The sequence below is a fragment of the Hylobates moloch genome, unplaced genomic scaffold, assembly GCF_009828535.3.
Source record: "Hylobates moloch isolate HMO894 unplaced genomic scaffold, HMol_V3 SCAFFOLD_3, whole genome shotgun sequence".
NCBI classification, from domain to species: domain Eukaryota; kingdom Metazoa; phylum Chordata; class Mammalia; order Primates; family Hylobatidae; genus Hylobates; species Hylobates moloch.
The window spans coordinates 95,011,470-95,025,624 of record NW_026652278.1 but is presented as its reverse complement, the minus strand read 5'-3'; the positions used below and the strand labels follow the sequence as shown (position 1 = coordinate 95,025,624).

At 45.8% G+C, this 14,155-nt stretch overlaps 1 protein-coding gene across 1 annotated transcript in view; it reads left to right on the top strand.

The window, feature by feature from the left end:
- LOC116480954 (supervillin-like) overlaps window positions 1-14,155 on the top strand; it is a 52,884-nt gene that overhangs the window by 21,463 nt on the left and 17,266 nt on the right. The window contains 8 exon segments of the mRNA XM_058437027.1: window positions 1,655-1,802; window positions 5,628-5,717; window positions 5,809-5,895; window positions 7,508-7,685; window positions 10,052-10,224; window positions 12,445-12,600; window positions 13,903-14,004; window positions 14,007-14,038. Coding sequence (XP_058293010.1) covers window positions 1,655-1,802; window positions 5,628-5,717; window positions 5,809-5,895; window positions 7,508-7,685; window positions 10,052-10,224; window positions 12,445-12,600; window positions 13,903-14,004; window positions 14,007-14,038 — 966 coding nt within the window.

The window sequence follows — 14,155 nt, the reverse complement described above, 5'->3', positions numbered from 1 at the left end:
TTAAGAAAATGAACTGTCCCCATCTCCACTCTCTGCCTGTCCCTCCTGAATCAGGAAGTTCTCTCTCGTGGGTCAGTTAAGGGAAGTGGTTTTCCATAGTGAGGAGAAACGGCATCGGGGAAGGGAATCTCTATGATGGGCTTCACTTGGGGCTCTCCAAGTCCTACCCTGTGTCAGTGTGAGGCCTTAGGATCACACCGATCCACAGTGACTTCTTAGCCCAGGAAAATGCCTTAGGAAGGCAGAAAAGCTGGGGGACCTGCTAGAAGAAGTTGAGTAGTGCTCAGAAGTAGTTTGAAAGCGGATGCGCTAGCAGCAATCTGGGGAACCTGCTAGAAGAAGGTGTGGAGTGCTCAGATGTAGTTTGAAAGCAGATGCACTAGCAGCAATGGCCTTCCTCGGGTCCAAAAGACAGGGGAAAGTGAGAGGCCAAAGTCAGGAGACCATTAACGGCCCCCAGAGTCCCTTCCAGAGGAGACCTGCAGGTGACAACCAGGGACGTGCCTTCTGCTCTGGAGGGGGCACCTTTCCACTCTTCCTTCCTTGGCGTTAGCTCCACAGCTCCTGTGCTTCTCCCCCGCTCCCCACCCAGCCCTGTGCCTCGCCATAGACAGGGGTCTTGTGGTGCAGGGAGGGACAGCTTGAAGATAGAGGAAAAGCAAACTCTGCCGGCCAGCGTTTGAGGACCTCCTGCCCTGGTGTCGCCCGCGACCTCCACGTACAGTCTTCTCCCCAATACACATCACTCAGTGGTGTGAGCCCTGTCCTCTGCCTCCATCTCTGCTCCTCTCCCTCCCTCCTCAGCCCCTTCTCCCCATCCCAGGCCTGTCCTGAGCCCCTCTCCTTTCCTGATGCCCTTTGAGTCTCCTGTAGCTTCTTCCCCTTCCCCTCCTGCCACATCCCCAACCGCAAGCCTAATGAGCGTCACCAAAGGCTTGGAAATGGAAGAAGCAGATCTCTCCAGAAACTTTCCAATTAGAAACTGCTGAGGGCATTTTAAGTAGAAATGTTATCGTGCGTGTAGGTTATGTCTTAGCATAGTTCATCCTCAACATCAGATGTGTTGTGGCTTAAAGCCACTTCCGTGGGCTCTCCTGGTTGCCTACCTGCCCACAGAACATCATGGCTGCAGGAAAAAGCAAGCAGAGTCCCAGAAAACCTTCTCCTGCCCCTTATTCCTAACTAGCCTTCCCTGTCTCTAACTGGGCAAGTTCCTTGTGTGTTCACATGGATAAAGTTTTCAATCGTCTTCTTTGTGAGTATGTAGGGATAAAAATCTCCCAGTTAACTGAGTTTAACTAGCTGGGTTAAGACAGAGAAACTTTAAAACCCTGTAGAGTCCAGGGCATGAAAACAATCTATTTTTAATTGTTTGTGTTTACAAAGGATTGTTTTGGTGCTCCAGTGTCCCAAACCAGTAAGTCACAGGACAAAGGTGTTCATCTAAAGTTTCAGTATTGCCAGTGGTGATCTCCCACCCAACCTGGACCTAAGAAAGCCGAGCCCATTTCAGATAGAACATTTTTGAACATCTTTGGACAATATACTTACTCCTCTGTCTACCTGCTTTTTTCACTCACGAAATGCTGCAGGCTGAGATCCACACCACTGTCATTTCTCTCTCCTGTTTTCTCTTCTGTACATTTATGAACAGCGGGTCACAGAAAGTCGAGAGAGCCAAATGACGACTGAGGAGAGGAAGCAGTTCATTTCTGTGAGAGAGGAGGCCTGGAAGATGAGAGGCATAGGAGCAGCCAACGACTCAACCCAGTTCACTGTGGCTGGCAGGATGGTGAAGAAAGGTCAGTGCGTGTGTGTGTGTGTCTGTGTGTGTGTGGTGTGTGCACAATGCACACATGTGAGCACACTCACCCATGGAGGGCATGGTGGTACATGATAGCTCAATTTAAAAGAAGAAACCATGGTCTCTATTTTTTTTAAGAGACAAGGAAGGTCTTGCCCTGTTGCCTAGGCTGGAGTGCAGTGGCTCAATTATGGCTCACTGCAGCCTCAAACTCATGGGCTGAAACAATCTTCCCACCTCAGCCTCTCTAGTTGCTGGGACTATAGGTGTGCAACACCATGCCTGGCTTTTTAAAACTTTTATGTATAAATGGGGTGTCACTGTGTTGCCCAGGCTGGTCTCAAACTCCTGGGTTTAAGTGATCCTTCTGCCTCAGTCTCCCAAGTAGCTGGGACTACAGGCGTGAGACACCCTGCCCAGGCTTGTTTAAAAAGTTTTAAATTTACTGACGTTCTGTACATGTTTTTTGAGTAAGTTCTGTGAGATAGTCCTACTGAATATCTTTTCTTCATAAGTAGTGTCATCTTCAATGTAAATGCATAATTCAATTTGTCACTATTTCAAAACTTACCTCTTTAGAATTGAGTGCAATCGTAGGTTTCAAAGAAATTCAGATCTGCTAGCCAATCTTGGTCCTTTCCCATAATTACTTTTAAATCGTTTCCATTTTCTTGTGACCTGACAACCACTCACCCCAAGTCAGCCTTTCACAATAGAGAAGTTTGTCTCCTCTTCCTTTTAGATTAATTCCTGGGTCCTTCTCCATCAAATCTGATTTCTCTGACTGACCAAAGCTAATTCCAGATATGCTTTAATAGATGTCTAAAAGATGTCCTCAGTTCCTAGGCAGTGGGATGTCCCTGCTGCAGTCCATTCTTTGCTGCTGAGCTCTTGGAACTGATTTGATGTCTGTATTCAAACATTTATGAAATTGACTTACATATGAAATACTTAGTAAAGTCACCTGAGAGCTTTAAGTCTTCACAGGAGTGTTTGGGGTTTTGTTTCATATCCTGCAGGAAATTGCTAAAATTTGGGGTCCCTTTGTCACCTATATGCACATACAATCATTTTCTAAGCTATTATTTAAAAGCAGATCTCCCAACTTAGTGGTAAACATTTTCACATTCACTTTGTCTTAACATCTTGTCATCAACTTTATAGGCTTAGCTTTCCTTTTTTCTCAAAACCTTTAGGGATCCACACTTTCATGAATAGTACCTAATTCATTATAGGTACATAATAAATGTTTGCAAAAAGAAGGGAGGGGAAATCCCTGAATTGTAAATATCTCAAATCTTAGTGGGGAATCCCTTCCAACAGATCTATTCAGCCTCATCTTGGAATTGTGAAAAGATAAGAGAAGATAATTTACTCTCACAGTAAATTATTTGCCAATTTTCTGCATCAGATCACAGAACTGGATAACGTGAGCCCCAACCCTTCTTTAACAGAAGCACATCCTTAGGTGTGGAGTGGCTAAGTAGAACTGGAACTGAGAACTTGAACCAGACCTCAGGTTTTCCAACTTCTAGCCCAGACTTTCATCTTGATGACTTTCTGCTTTGGTTTTGTTTTTCCTCTTCCATCTTAAAAATCCTAATTTATTTGTAAGTGGGTTCTTACTACCAAATGCCACTGCCCTTGTCCACATTGACATCAGAGGATATAGATTTGCTCTTATTCAGGTTTGTAGAAGCAACAGTTCCCATTTCTCGGTGGATGAGTTCGCTTTCATATTTTCCTGAATATATCAGGGATCTTTATTTAACAGGTGCCATATGGCTCACTCAGGAAATTATCTTCTTATACTTTATAATTAATGAAAAAACTGTCTCTTATATTTCTAATATTTGCCATCACCTCCTGGGTTATATGTTTCACTTGAGTCATTAGCTCTTTTTGATTTGCAGTGATATGATATCCGATTTACATTCACTGCAGAATAAAATAACCCCCTACACAACAGCCTGGGTTCCTATCTCCGGGGAACATCAGGCCACCAGGAGTTACCACCTCTCAGCGCGTTGCCAGAAGGCATCCGGGACCTGACCTTCATTCTCTTACTCCAGAAACCTCTCTTCTCCCGCTAGCCGCGTTAGGACTTTCTCCCCTTTTTTATATTCCTCGATTCTGTGTAACGGTTAGCACTCCACAAGGTTCCCGTGGTATTCTAGGATTCTCCTGGAAGCCAAGTAGTCCAACCACATCTGGAGTAACAGAGACGTGAAAATGCTCCCGAATAGAGTAGGTGACTGGTTGTTGTACCTAGAATTCATTGAAAAGAGCTACGGGGGATCTTTGTTTTGTATTAACATTTTGTAATTTGCATCTCCATGCCCTGAGCCATTCATTGCCTAAAGACCCTTATCTCTAGCTGGGAGAAGGGCTCTTTTGGATCGTGCCGCTGCTTGAACCGCCAGCAGGGGGAGCCATGGCAGCGGGATTTGCCCGGCACCGGCCAGGACAGGGATGGATTTCTCCGGTTGCTTTGGAAACCAGCCTTCAGAGTCAGTCCTGTTTATTAGCTGCGGAGTTAACGGCCTCTGTGCTAATGAACTCCTCTGATGTCTCTTCTCTTAAGCATCCTTCTAGTGAGTGAAGATTTCCCTCCCCACCCTGTGATACCAGATTTTATTTATCTTTATCATCTTTCAAGAAAGTTTACTTTCTCATGGATATAAACCCTTTGCAGTTCTGGCAATTGAAACAACTTTTAAAACTTTTATTGACATCGTCAATCAAATATATGTACATAATGAGAAGTACTTGTAGAATATTACTAAAACTTGAGTTTTAAACCATTTAATGGTTTTTTTAATTAAAATTTTTATGCTATAATACTTCTCCTGTTCACAGGAGGAAGGAGCAGAATCGTTCATTCACTTGGTTTTCCTCGTGATAGTGATTTGCATATTCTCTGGATGTTGTTCGTCCAGGGATGCATTGTCATCTAAGTGGCAATGTCATCTAAGGATTTCACATTTATTACAAATGAGTACAGAGAACATTCACATCTCATTTTGTTTTTTTGTAAATGCACTAATCAGTTTTCTTTCCAATGCCTTCCACTTAGGTTAGGGAAGCAATACTCATCCTTCTCTTTACTAAGTTTTCTTCTTCCAGCTGGATACTTTCTCCATGCTGGAATTCCTCCCTTTCCCTTTCATATGTCTCTCACCACTTGCCCTTTTAAAGATTCCCACCTTGCTTCTCTGTAAATATACGAGGGAAAGCATTTCCTGTTTCTGCCCACACGGGAGATGGACAGGACCTTCCAACACTCACAGTCGGTCCAGACCTGCCTTGGTCTGTGGTTTCTTCTGAAAGGTTGGCCCTCCTTGGGTTACTGTCTGTGTCATGTCCCCAAAGCCACTGGCCCTCCCTCCCCTCAGCCTAGAGGAGAGCTCCAGTGCGGTGGCCACTTGCTGGCAAGTGTGACACAGTTCATTCTGCAGATGGCACTAATGCACTCTCAGCTGCCCCCACCATCTCCAAAGGGCCTCAGAACTCACAGCTGCATTTGCTCAAGTTAACGTGTCATGGATATATTTTCCCACGTCTCCACCGTTCATTTTGGAATATCGGCTTGTCAGCCACTACAGTCCTTGGAAATAATAAAATCCTGTCTACATTTGCAGTTGGTTGTCTCACAGTCGCGGTACCTGTGAAATGTGTGTGTGTGTGTGTGTGTGTGCCTGCATGTGTGTAAATTATTATATGTTGTGCCGTCTACCCTGGGACTCCTGGAGATCCGTCAGGGTCCCAGGGATTTCCAGAAGTGACCCTGAGATGCTCAGTAGCTCGTCTGTGTGTTCCGCAGGTTTGGCGTCACCCACTGCCATAACCCCAGTAGCCTCACCCATTTGCGGTAAAACAAGAGGCACCACACCCGTTTCCAAACCCATGGAAGGTAAGTCGCCAAGGCCCTGGCCATGCCAAGCAGTTTCTGATCAGAAGAGGCCTTAGTGATTCTGTCTCACTGACAGTTTCTGCTTGCCTAGATATCGAAGCCAGACCAGATACGCAGTTAGAATGGGACCTGAAGCTGGACAGGCTGGAAACCTTTCTAAGAAGGCTGAATAACACAGGTACCTACTGGAAGCCAGAAGGCTTTGCTCTCAGAATCTCTAAATCCTAATTCTGATTGCTTTTCTTCCTCAGCTAAATTGTTTTCTTTCTATTATGGCTTTACTAATTCATACTGTAATCATTATCTTTGTTGTTATCTTCAAAAAATGAAGTTTTGGTCAAGACTGATTAGACTATCAAGCCCTGATTCACTTGATCACGTACTAAATTGGGGACTCCCAATAACACATTTGTTCTTGAATCTAAACCCTTGGGATGCCATCCAATCAGAATTGTGAACTAAGTGATTTTGCTAATAACTCTAAAAGCAGATTATTATACATCAGCAAAATAAACATGATCTTGGGCCTGGTGAACTTTAAATTGTATGTTATCAGTTTCCAATAAGGTAAAAGCTGACATTATTTCTTATAATCACGAATGATTTCTAAAAGAAAATTATGTCAAATGAATGTTGAAATAAATACTTTAATATAAAAGTCAAAGAAATACACAAAATAAAAGAGCAATATGAAGAAATTGCCTTTTATCTCTTGATTAAAATGTCCAATCCAGGAAACTTATCAAATGCTAGGCACTGGGAGCCCCTACTATTGACAGTGACCACTAAATGTTTGAAAATAATACAACCACCACTGAACAGAAATATAAAAGTATAATATAATCACTAAACTTGATAAGCAAGGAATGCCAATCAGCAAAGCATTTATTACACACATGGAGAAGTGATCTAGCCCTTGGGTTAGCAAGCGATGGCCACTGCCAAGTCCAGCTGCCCACCTGCTTTGGTTTTTTGTTGTTGTTTGTTTTATTTGTTTTTAGAGACAGTGTCTTCCTCTGTCACCCAGGCTAGAGTGCTGTGGTGCCATCATAGCTCACTGCGGCCTTGAACTCCTGGGCTCAAGCAATCCTCCCACCTCAGCCTCCTGAGTAGCTCCAACTATGGGTGTTCGCCCCCAAGCCTGGCTAATTTTTTTTCTTTTTCTGTTTTCACAGAGATGGGTTCCCACTATGTTGCTCAGGCTGGTCTTGAATTCCTGGGCTCAAGCGATCCCCCAGCCTCAGCCTCCCAAAGTGCTGAGATTATAAGCGTGAGCCGCCATGACCAGCTCTGTTTTTGTAAATAAAGTTTTATTGAAACACATCCATGCCCATTTGTGAACTATTGTCAATAGCTTTTGCATTACGACAGCAGAACTGAGTTGTTGCAACACAGGCCCTATGTCACCCCTCCCCATGCAAAGCCTAAAATGTTTACTGGCTGGCCCTTTTCAGAAGAAGTTTGCCAACCCTTCATGTAGAATGAGGCTGAGGCTGGTTCTTCTACCCTCAATAGAAGCAAAGGCAGGTTCAGAAGCGTTCAGTGGGCTCATGTGTGCAGTATGGTCAGCCTCCCTCTCTCCCGTTTTACTGCAGATTTGTTCAGGTGGGAAGTCCTTACGTCAGAGATTAAGTAAGGGCCTGGGAACCAACTGCAGGACCCTGTATATCACAACCGTATTTCTTCCATTCCTGGAACTTAGGAGGAAGTAGAATTTTTAAACTATTGTGAAGCATAATTGGAGTCCTTGCTTTTATAAAACTCTTACATCTTTTGCTGTTTGTTGACAGCTGGTGGGATGCAAGAAACGGTGCTCACTGTCACTGGCAAATCCGTGAAGGAGGTGATGAAGCCGGATGATGATGAAACCTTTGCCAAATTTTACCGCAGCGTGGATTATAATATGCCGAGAAGTCCTGTGGAGCTGGACGAGGACTTCGATGTCATTTTCGATCCTTATGCACCCAAGTGAGTTATTTGGGTCTCCATCTTTCCTCCACTGAGAAGGGCTTCCTTCGCCTGCACAGGGCACATCCATGAGGCTCTTCCCCCAGTGTGGCCTCCTTCTCCTTCTAACTCCATCACAGGGGTGTTAGTATTCTAGAGCCAGGGCACGGTGTTGCAGGAGCCAGGGGCACGGAGCCTCGCAGCAGATAAAACATGCAGAGCAGATGTGCATGCAGGCAGACTGCGTGGGCCACAGATGCTTGTCCTGTGCCATAAAGAGGGCGTCACTGGATTTTTCACATAACTTGAATATTGTTTTGCAATTTTTAGGTTTATACCACTTAGAGAGTTCAACGCCTGTCTTTCATTTGACATATTGAATTCTTGCTCATAATTTTGCAAAATATTTGGATGAGATGGGCTCATATTAGTACAGCTAACTAGAAAATCAGTAAGGCATGTTACTTAGCTTCCAATCATTTATAAAATCAATAGATCTGCAGGTTTTCTCATTGATGTCTAAGGGTTTCTCTTCCCAGGGGAACATGACTAAACCAACTAGGAAAAGTGATTATGGTATTAGGAGTCCGTCAATTCCAAGTGCCAAGAAAAAGATCCCAACTCGAACTCATTTCAGCAAAAAGAAAAGTGCGTAGGGGTTTACCGGCTCAGTCGCTGCACAGTGCGGAGGGGTTTACTGGCTCTCTCTCTGAACAGTGCGGAGGGTTTTTAAACCGACTCACTCTTTGAACGGTGCGGAGGGGTTTTAAACCGACTCACTCTCTGAACGGTGCGGAGGGTTTTTAAACCGACTCACTCTCTGAACGGTGCGGAGGGGTTTTAAACCGACTCACTCTCTGAACAGTGCGGAGGGGTTTACCGGCTCAGTCGCTGAACAGTGCGGAGGGGTTTACTGGGTCACTCGCTGAACAGTGCAGATGTGGTCTCAGGTTCTAGAGGCCCCTCAGAACACAGTCTGTCTTGGCTGTTTTCCTTTGGGCTGGCCTCACTCTCCGTCAGGCAGTGGCCTGGCGGCAGATGGACACCCCAGCTCTGGAATCACAAGGCTGCCTCCCTGGCCAGCCCAGCACTGGTAGCTTCTCTTCCCAGTAGTCCAAGCAGAAGTTCCAGGTTTGATTTTCTTGGCTTCAACTTGAGCCCCGTGTCCATCCCCAAACCAGTCACTGTGGCCAGTGGGATAGAAGATGCTGACTGGGTAAAGGCGGGTCTCTGGGTCTCCTTTAGAGCCACGGTGGGGGCGCAATGAGGTGGTTTCCCCAAAGGAAAATCCAGATGCTATTACCAGAAGCAGAGGGAGACACGCTAGACAGGCTCCACCCACGGCAGTCCACCACATCCTTCTGGTCTTAACTGCGAAATTGTCAGAGTGACGTATCATCATTTTCTACAAGCTGCCCCGGATAAATTCGTTGCATATTCCAGTTTGCTCAATTTGTTCCAGTTTGCATGTTTTAATTTCCTACCTTAAAAAATGAGCCCTTTGCCATTTTCTACTTCAAAATAGTATTTTGGGTATTTGCATACATAGCGGTTTAACCATTTCTCAATCTTCCGCCGACACAATGTCACTGTTTAAATAGTTGTATATCATAATTTAAACATTGACACACACATATGACACCATGGTACGTAAAGACGCCTTTTGGGCACAGAGGCCTGCGCAGCTGGAGGTGGAGGGTGGCAGCAGGAGTCCGTTGGGAGATCGCTTCGCTCAGTCTGCTCACCTCGCCTAGTCTGGTTTTCCACCCCAAAGAGTTGTGAGAATGTGGGGTGGTCACAGATGGTTGCGGGCCTATTTTATTTCAATATATTCTTCCAAAAAGTGGTTATTTCTCAGAGGGGGGCAGTGAGTTGAGTGGAAGCTAGTCATGGAGGGTCAGTAAGGGGACCGAAAGCTATTGCATAGGGAGAAAGTTTAGTCTGAGCGAAGAGGATTACGTCAAGGAGCCGTGGTCTGCAAATTCCCGAAGGGCTTGCCGGAGACGGACAAGTAGACATGGGTGTATGATTCCAAAGCGAGAATTAGGACGTGTACATGGGCGCGGTAAGGAGAGGGAAGAGCTCCCTAAACCCTAGAGCTGTCTAGCAGAGCCATGAGCTGCCCAGAAGTACTCCACACCCTCCCAGGCGGAGACCAAGGGGCATGAGTGGGGCGTCCGGGCGTGGCTGAGATTTGAACTCAGTGGGCTTGCATCCCTCTTCCATCTCCAAGAATCTATGACTCCGTGTCAGGGGAGTGGCGGTGGGAGGAGGAGTTGCACGACTCATAACAAAATCAGGAAATACACTGTGGAGTCCGAGACCCCCAGGTCATCTAGGTGTGGTGGTGGCACAGACTGGGACCGCGACTCTGCTTCCATCCGCAGAGTGACGTCTTCTGTGGCCGAGCACAAGCGGGCAGTTAGGCCCAAGCGCCGGGTTCAGGCCTCCAAAAACCCCCTGAAAATGCTGGCGGCAAGAGAAGATCTCCTTCAGGAATACACTGAGCAGAGATTAAACGTTGCCTTCATGGAGTCAAAGCGGATGAAAGTAGAAAAGAGTGAGTATTTGAACCCCCACCCTGCTTCTGTGTTTGGGAATGGCTTCTTCCGATGCTTTACTCATTGCTTGGTTTTCTGCCTTGTGAAGGCCATTAATGGTGCTCAGAAGACCCTCATGAAGTAAAAAGGAGTAAGTTTGCACATACATGTGCACGCTTACCTAGACTTTAAAGATTTTTCATGGAAATTCTCACAGTGTGTATCACCTGTTTAGCTAGTTAATTCAGATTATCCTGGGGTTTGGTTTTTTTTTTTTAAAAGATTGGGGTCTCATCATATTGCCCAGGCTCATCTCAAACTCTCTGGCCTCAAACAATCCTCCCACCTTGATCTCCCAAAGTGCTGGGATTACAGGCCCGAGCCACCATGCCTGGTTACAAATTATCCTGTTTTGCTAAGTTTTCTTTCTGGAAGTTAGAGGAGATGGATATTTTTGAGTATGGTAATTTGGCCATTTTCAGCTCTGTAGATCCTGAACACAATCATTCTTCATTTAATCTTATTCAAAAGCAAGTCATTTGATCTCTTGTAGTAAAACAGCTCAAATCACTGGAATTTCTAATCCTAGATTTTTTTTCTTTTTTTTTTGAGACAGAGTCTTGCTCTGTTGGCCCAGGCTGGAGTGCAGTGGTGCGATCTGGGCTCTCTGCAACCTCCACCTCCCAGGTTCAAGCAATTCTCCTGCCTCAGCCTCCAGAGTAGCTGGGACTACAGGCGCACGCCACCACACCCAACTAATTTTTGTATTTTTAGTAGAGACGGGGTTTCACCATGTTGACCAGGATGGTCTCGATCTCTTGACCTTGTGATCCGCCTGCCTTGGGCTCCCAAAGTGCTGAGATTACAAGCGTGAGCCACTACGCCCAGCCTCTAATCCTAGATTTTTATATTGTTAATTAACACATACGCCAGTGCTTTCAAATTGTTCTTGGTAAGACCCTGAGCTTCTCGGAGTTGGGATGTGGGCTGGAGGGAGCTGGCTGGGGGCGATGAATGGAGGAGAGGAGATAAGTTCCAGACTCTCAGTCTCACTGTAGGCTGAGCCACACTGCTCTCATCTACCCAATAATGTGGGGTTCCATCATTCTGAAACAGTGATTTTCTTGGTTTGAGGTGATAGCATGCATAATCTTGATTTTTGGAATAATCTTGCTATAATTTTCATTTTCCCATAACACTCATAAACCTAGTTCCTAATGTTTTTCTCAGAAATATAGTATTTAGATGAAGTGGTTGAGTCTTTTCATTACAACTAGTTTACTAAGAAGGTATATTTCAGGCTGAGTGTGGTGGCTCACACCTGTAATCCCAGCACATCAGGAGGCAGAGGCAGGAGGATCACTTGAGTCCGGGAAGTCAAGGCTGTAGTGAGCTATAATCACAGCACTACAGGCTGGGTGACAGAGTCAGTCCCTTTCTCAAAAAAAAAAGGCATATTTCAAAATCATGACACCACAATTAATTGACAAGTATTTCACATTTCTCCAAACATAATCCCAGTGAAAAATGTTCTGGATTTCTCTCCAGCATATACATCTTTAAGAAAAATAAGTTGGAGAAATGAAGGTTTGTTAACACAAATCTTACATGCGTTTCCTGTGCTTCCACTCTTGGAGGGCTCAGGGGTTGGATTAGTGATGACTGACCGACCCATAGATGTTTGCACTGAAAACCTGGCATCTTATAATTACAATCTTAACTCTGAGAGCAGGAGACCTCAAGATAATGTCTAGTTGATCACTTTGCTTCAGCAAAAGATTAGAACCTAATCATCCCTCACAGAGTGTCTACTTTTTTTTTTTTTAAACTTATAAAGGCTTTTGGTGAAAGGTGTCTAATAGTCATCTGGCATCCATACATTTGGGCATCTAAAAGTTGTTAGGATTTAGAACAGCTTTCAGTGGAATTGCAACAAGTGAATCCAGCTCCTGGTTTTCTGCTAAAGTAGCTGGTCCACATCATCACTCAGTTCTTGTCCCTCTGCACAGCGCAGTGTGACACTTGTCAACAAGCAGTTTATATTTTCAATGCTGTACCTAATTCTTAACACGGTGGTTAAGCATTGAATTGCACATTTAATCAAACTTGAGTATGTTTTCCCTTTCAGGATTAACTTGAAAAGACAAAGGTGTTGAATCAGTTATGAGTAATTTCTGACTGTAAATATTGTCATTGTAACGGAACCTCCTGTGTTGTGTTTCCTTATTCAACCCGCCCAGTGTCTTCCAACTCCAGTTTCTCAGAAGTCACCCTGGCGGGTTTAGCCAATAAAGAAAACTTCAGCAACGTCAGCCTGCGGAGCGTCAACCTGACGGAACAGAACTCTAACAACGGCGCTGTGCCCTACAAGAGGCTGATGCTGTTGCAGATTAAAGGTATTTCAGAGCAGCCTGGCACGGTCACTCAGGACCCGTGGTTTCTGTCTGGTCCCATACGGAGTCCTGACTGTGTAATTCCTCGCCTGTGCCGGGAAGGGAACGCACGCTTTTTGAGAACCTACTGTGTGTTCCTTGCTATGCAACCTCCTGTCTCTTAAGCTTCCCCAAATCCCATGACATAGGAAGTATTCTGCCCACCACGGCTTCCAGAGGCAGGAATGTGTCTGGGGTCCCAGCAGCTACTGAGTGGTAGAGCTGGATTCGAACCCAGGTCCCCCCACTACAGAATCCCAGCTTTTGCTCCTGGTGCCCCGTGCCCCACAAAGCAGCCACACATCCATGCAGTTACCAGAGGTGCCCTATGTCATCAGAGGGGCTCTCTGCTCCCTGCCCAGTTCTCCCCGAGTCAGTACAGAACGGGAGAGGAAGACACAGCTTGGAGAAGGAATCAAGGGAAGGCCGACGCAGATGAAGCCCACCTGCATTCCGCTCCAGTGCCCTTCCTGTCTGTAGCAAGGGAGATTCCAAAGACGAACCAGGGGGGCTCTGGGCCATGAGGAAAGAGACTCAGCTGCCTCCTGGTGACCACTGTATAGATGAATCCTTGAGATGAGAATGGAGGAAATATCCTCTCCCTCCAGGAGGGTTTCCTGCATGTTTCTGTGTAACCACTATCCTATTGTGTGTATTTAAAAAGACTAGTGACAAGCTCAAATAACCGATCTCTGTCCTGAGTCCTAACCCAGAGTCTACATGATCAGTTTAATTGTGGAAAGCTCAAAATCAATAAATACTTAGGAGAAGGTGTTGAAAGCCACAGAAGGCAGTGGCTCTGTCCTTCCTGTCGAGAGGCCCCTAGGGTTCATAGTGGAAACTCCCCAGGGGAAGATCCGACCCTTCCTGAAGGCGTGGCTTCCCTTGCCTGGGCCACAGATGTAATTGGGTGCAGGAGGTGGCCAGGGGAGAGAAAGGCCCCTGGAGAAGAGTGAAGGAGGGAAAAGGAGCCCGTGTGCTCATCTCCCTGGAAGGGGGAGCCTTCATTAACCCACGCACATGACACTGATAATGGTCCTGAGAAGCGGGTGACACTTGGGAAAGCATGAACCACAGAAGCAGCCGCTAGTGCCATCATCATGCCCTTTCTAAATCTCCCTGCTGCCACTCTGGGCCATGGGAACTCTTATTAGCAGACAAGACTCTTTAGAAGTGAAAGCATCCACAGCAGGGATGCTTTCGATGTGGGGTGCGTCCTATCCCCGTTCTGTCTGGAAAGACGGTGACTGTCTGCCTCGTGTTCAGGAAGAAGACACGTGCAGACCAGGCTGGTGGAACCTCGAGCTTCGGCGCTCAACAGTGGGGACTGCTTCCTCCTGCTCTCCCCCCACTGCTGCTTCCTGTGGGTAGAGAGTTTGCAAACGTCATAGAAAAGGCGAAGGTTGGTACCTGAAAAATAAAAATGCTTTAGCTAACATCTCCTTTACACACCGGTGGAGTGTTCTTCCTGGCATCAGTCACAAAGCTTCTCAAACGCCAGGTGTTGCATTCAAGTGAG